We start from the raw sequence: 5,817 nt of genomic DNA, 5'->3' as shown, positions 1-5,817 counted from the left end.
TCTTAGCCAATGAACCACAGCAGCCAGGAAGCCGCTTAGGACCTCTGCCCCATCCCTGCCTCTTTCTCCTGCTCCTGTTTGCCCCCCAGCAGCCCCTGTATCCTGACCTGGGGAGGCCCCTCTGCCCCTTCCTCTCTACTGGCCACTTGCGCAGAGCTCTTGCCAAGCCCTTCTGGCCTACGGAGGAGCTCTCTGCAGTGGTTAAACCATTACAAGTTGCTTTGTCCTGGTCCACAGTTTAGTTGCACCCACTAGACAGACTGGTCCCCAGGTACCGAAGGCCAAGCTCACAACATCCACAGCAGATATTTAAAGAGCCCAATAGAGATGTTGTTCTTTCCTGAAGGACCAAGCAAGCATAACCTAAAAAGCTTGATACTTAATATAACCCCAGGGCCTTAATCCTGAACTGCAAACTACTCCATGGACACTCCTTCTGATCCACTTACCTTTGTCTTGACCAGGTCACTGAAATAACTCAGCTTTATTTTGGTTTCTTTCTGCCTTTTTGATATCTTGCCCTCTTCACAGGCAAGTGAATAAGAGTGTCTTTCCACAGTCAGAGGCAACTCAAGAGGAAGGAGAAAGAGATGGAAGAGGAGGACCCAGAAGGTCCTGCAACTGTCAAAAGATTGAGAAAAGGTCCCCATTCTCTCCAAGCAGGGAGTGCTGCTGGATTTTGGGAAAGAGCTGTGCCAGAGACCTTGGCTCAGGACACTATGACCACAGATGTACACAGCCGATGCTTCCGGCAGTTCTGTTACCACGAGGCTGATGGGCCCCGAGAGGTTTGTAGCCGGCTCCATGGACTTTGCAACTACTGGCTGCAGCCGGAGAGGAACACCAAGAAGCAGATCCTGGACCTGGTGATCTTGGAGCAGTTCCTGGCCGTCCTGCCCCAGGAAATGCAGTGCTGGGTCAGAGGATGCGGGCCAGAGACCAGTTCGCAGGCGGTGGCCCTGGCCGAAGGTTTCCTCCTGAGTCAGGCAGAGGAGAAGAGGCAGGCAGAGCAGGTGAGGGTTTTTCATTCACTCGGGTCAAGCAGTAACCTTATTCTAAGGCTTCCTTTCAGATATTTCTGCTTCCTACTTGTAGCGACCCAATGAATTAATGTCCTCCAGAATGTTCTTTTGTTAAGATATTTCCTTGGCTCTTACAAACGGAGGGCCATAGCTTCCTTGATTGAGTCAATCCATCCCGTATTTGGTCTTCTTCTTTCCCATCCTGATTTGTCTTTTTGGTGGTCCACTCCAAAGTATCCATAAAAACTCTCCTCCAGTACCACAACTGGGAGCCTGTTTGGTGTAGTGGTTAAGAGTGGTGGTCCCTATGCAGCTTCAGTTGGCTCTGTAGGATCCGATGCCCCGAGGCGGCTCGTTGATGAGCTTGTAGAGGATTGGCAAAGCCTTCTCTCGGCAGCCGTCAACTAGATCGCTCTCCAACACCCTCTGCGCCCTCGCTCTAAGCTGGCTCCCTGGTATACCCGGGAGCTGCAGCTGATGAAGCAGAGGCTAAGACAGCTAGAGTAGCGGCGTTCACGCGATGAAGCTACAAGAGCATCTTCCAGGACACTTATGAGATCCTATGAGATGGCAGTCAAAGCCACGAAGAGAGAGTTCTACACGGCTACGATCGCGTCTGTTAGCGCATGCCCAGTACAATTGTTTAGAACTATTCAGTCTTTGACAGTCCTGTCACAGGACAGACCAAATGCTGGGGAATTGCATATTGGCTGTGAGGCTTTTGTGAGCTATTTTGCAGATAAGGTCTTGTCGCTCCGCCGTGATCTTCCTGTCACAGTTGAGACAGTGAGCAAACTCAGGGCTCCATGCACATCTTCTAGTCCAATTTTGGACTATTTTAGTCCATTCAGCCTAGAGGAAGTCGACAGATTGCTCTTGACAGTACGCCCAACTACGTGCAGCCTTGATCCGTGCCCTTTATGGCTAATTAAAGTTGGCTGTGAAGGGTTTCAAGGTGCCCTTAAGGAAATTATTAACTGTACCCAGGGGCACTCAAGGAAGCGACGGTCCACCCTCTCCTAAACAAACCATCCTTGGATCCGGCTGAATTGGCTAATTATTGGCCGGTTGCCCTATTTGGGCAAATTAATTGAGAGGGCGGTGGCAATACAGTTGCAGGGCTTTATGGATGACACTTCCATGTTAGAGCCTTTCTAGTCTGACTTTCGCCCGGGACATAGGACAGAGACGGCACTGGTCGCCCTCAGAGATGACCTCCAGAGGCATCTGGACCGGGGCGGGATGGCAGTGCTGTTGCTGTTAGACCTGTTGGCAACATTCAACATGGTCGACCATCAGCTACTGATCCACCGCCTCGCTGAAATGGGGATTCAGGGGCTTGCCTTGCAATGGCTTGTCTCCTTTCTACAAAGTCGGGGACAAAGGGTGGCTCTCGGGGATCAGCTGTCCCGAAGGCACCTGCTGATTTGCGGAGTGCCCCAAGGGGCAGTGCTCTCCTCGATGTTATTCAACATCTATATGCACCTCCTTGCCCAGATTGCCCGGAGGCACAGGCTTGGGTGTCACCAATATGCAGATGACACCCAGCTGTATCTGATGTTGGGCGGCTAGTCCGACTCAACCCCGGAAGATCTGGACCAGGCGTTACAAGCTGTGGCAGGTTGGCTTAGACTGAGCCGATTGAAATTGAATCCGATGGGGTTCCAGTCTCAGCGTTTCGCTGCTTGGATGCGTCCCGTCTACCTCTGATGGAGACGTAACGAGACTTGGCTGACGGAAAGGGTTCGAGCTGGTGACGGACCCTCCCGCGGTCTTCACAGGAGACCCTCATCCTGGGGAGCTGAGGAGAGCCTCTTCCAAGGTGCCGGCTAAGGAATTGAGGCTCACCTTTTCCCCATAAGGTCCCGTCACCGTAGAGCCAATATGGCGATCAGAGACCAGTGCCGGAGCAAGCGGACACGACTGAAAGTTTTAAAAAATGCTTCTGAAAGTTGCCCAATGCTCCGAAACATGAGTTAAGCAATGTACAAGAGATACAAAGCGAACATGAGCCTTGGTAGAAATTAGAAGCGCCAACGAAAAAAGCGTGGGTGGAGGAGGAATTCAAGACCCCCCCAGAGAAACCTAAAAAGCGGTTTTAAATCGAGAACAAAAGACTTTAAGCATGATCTTGTCCATGGGGTCGCGAAGAGTCGGACTCGACTGTGCGACTGAACAACAGAAAACCAAAGAAATCCTTAACGAAGTCAGAAACTGCATGCTAGTATAAAAACGATTAAAATTGTTGAACTTTTATCTTGTTTTGGAAGACTTACTTCTTGTTGATATTATGACGGGGAGAGGACGGAGAACGATGCCAGAGAAGAAACCACTCCCAGGAAACAACCAACCAATGACTCCCTCCCAGAACCAGGAAGTAACTACAGACTTTTCTACACTGTTAGCAAATGTACTGCACCCTCTAATGGAGCAGATGACGAATCTCAACACCAAATTGGACTCGATCCGAAAACAGTTGACCCAAATGGATAAAAGAACTTCAGCTACAGAGAAAAGAATAAAAACGATGGAAAAAAAGACTGAGAGTAATAATAAAAGAATGGATGAGGCGGACAAAGAAAGATCCTCTGACAAAACACAGCTAATACAGCTCCAGTTGGAAAGATCCACATGTTTTACGTTTCCAAGGGATTCCAGAAGAAAAAAATGAGAACTTAAAGAAGAAGAAGAAAAAGAGATTGGATTTATACCCCGCCCTTCACTTGGAGTCTCAGAGCGGCTTACAAACTCCTTTCCCTTCCCCTCCCCACAACAGACACCCTATGAGGTGGGTGGGGCTGAGAGAACTCTGACACAAACTGCTCTTTTTCAAGGACAGCTGTGCCAGAGCTTGCGACTGACCCAAGGTCACATCAGCAGGTGCAAGTGGAGGAGTGGGGAATCAAACCCAGTTCTCCCAGATTAGAGTCCACACACTTAACCACTACACCAAACTGGCTCTCTTTTTGGTGGTCCAAAAATGCTCTTGCACCACTAATGGATTATAAACTAGAAGAATTATTGAACGAGATGGACTTGGCATACAGGATTTATCCGGATTTTATAAAGAAAAACAAACTCCCAGGAGAAATTTATGTGAAATTTACGAAACGATCTACCAGGGATCTGGTGCTAAAATCCATGATGGGGAAGGCTTTAAAAATTCAAAACGAAGATGTAAAATTTTTGAAAGATATCCCCTTTGAAGTGAGGAAGAAGAGGAGTCTTTGTAAGGAGCTTACTTTCTTTCTTCAAAAAAAGGGAATACCCTACAGATGGGTATTCTAAGGACTGAGTTTCAATTATGAGGATAAAAAAATTAAGATTGACTCCCTTCCTAAAGCAAATAAATTTATGACCCAATTTTCAAAGCCAAATCAAAATTAAAAAGAAAAGAAGACGGAACTTTCTGTGGACGAGGAAGAAGATGGCGAAGAATCCTACTCACAGGATTCAACAAGCACTAGTTCTAAATCTTCAGAGATTTCAGAATCTGAAAAAGGAGAAGCCACTCCCAAACCTCGGACAAGGAAGAAACGCAATAAGAAAAGACTCTGAAACTAAGATAGATGTTTATGCAGTTTTTGTTAAATTGATATTCAAAGCTCATTTTTATTCTTAAACCTTTATTTACAATGTTATTTTAACATTAGTAGGTGATTTAGTTGCAAATACATGTAATCTAGATCGTTTCACCCGTTAGCGCCATTCCCCCACACCCTAGTAGAATTGTAGTGTATAGTATCAGAGCCTCACTCCCCTATCCTTGTAGTAGTTAGTGATGTAGTAATGGAAAAACAATAAAATTAAAAAAGAAAGAAATTGAATCCGATGAAGATGGAGGTCCTATGCCTGAGTCGGAGTGGACCGTGGGTAGGGATCCCACTTCCGGCCTTCGATGGAGCACCGCTGGTGCCAGCGCCGAGGGTCAGGAGCTTGGGAGTGCTCTTGGAATGCCTCCTTAACAATGGAGGCCAAAACGCTGTCTCTTATACAACATTGCTCAGCAAATAAGTCTCCAATGGCCCTTCTAGCATTAGATATAGAAAAGGCCTTTGACTCAGTTCAATTTCCTTATCTTATATTGGTATTGAAAGACATGAAATTTGGGCCTAAATTCATACGCACAATCCAAAACTTGTATACGGACCCTACTATCAATATAAAAGTAAATGGAACAAGCTCAGACCCTATTCAATTGCAAAGAGGGACGAGGCAAGGATGCCCCCTATCGCCTGTGCTGTTTGCCATGGCAGTTGAGCCATTAGCTCAAGCTATTAGATCACATGAGGCCATTTCGGGAGTTAAAATCAGAGGTTCAGAATACAAAGCTTCTTGGTTTGCTGGCGATATGATCTTATATCTGACTAAACCAGACATTTCTATCCCAAAGTTAATGCAAGTACTAACTACATTCAGCAAAATTTCAGGTCTCAAAATTAATGAATCGAAATCCCAACTAATGCCCATCTGTCTCCCAGAAGAGATCCAAGCTCACTTAAAACGAACTCTTCCATTTGAATGGGTCACTGATTATCTACCTTATCTTGGGATCAAGCTAACGCATGATAGATCTAACTTACTTAAATATAATCATATTGAGGTACATAAGGAAATAGAACAACTAATAAATAAATGGGAAAAATTAAACCCCACGTGGCCTGACAGATTTCATCTTATAAAATCTTTTCTCCTCCCGAAATATATCTTTTTATTTAGAGCGCTCCCTATAGACGTCTCAGGAATAAACCTAAACACATGGCAAAAGACTCTCAATAGATTTTTATGGGCCGGG

The 5,817-nt window shown here is 46.2% G+C and overlaps 1 protein-coding gene across 1 annotated transcript in view; it reads left to right on the top strand.

Moving 5' to 3' along the window:
* Nucleotides 1-719: 719 nt before the first annotated feature.
* Nucleotides 720-5,817, top strand: part of LOC107118579 — a gene marked incomplete at its 3' end in the record, with an annotated part of 54,645 nt that continues 49,547 nt past the window's right edge. The window contains exon 1 of the mRNA XM_015420941.1: nucleotides 720-788. Coding sequence (XP_015276427.1) covers nucleotides 720-788 — 69 coding nt within the window. The remainder of the gene's footprint in view (nucleotides 789-5,817) is intronic.

Source organism: Gekko japonicus, unplaced genomic scaffold, assembly GCF_001447785.1.
Source record: "Gekko japonicus isolate JY-2015 unplaced genomic scaffold, Gekko_japonicus_V1.1 scaffold2885, whole genome shotgun sequence".
NCBI classification, from domain to species: domain Eukaryota; kingdom Metazoa; phylum Chordata; class Lepidosauria; order Squamata; family Gekkonidae; genus Gekko; species Gekko japonicus.
The sequence above is the reverse complement of the archived record's forward strand: the minus strand, read 5'-3'. Positions and strand labels throughout refer to the sequence as shown.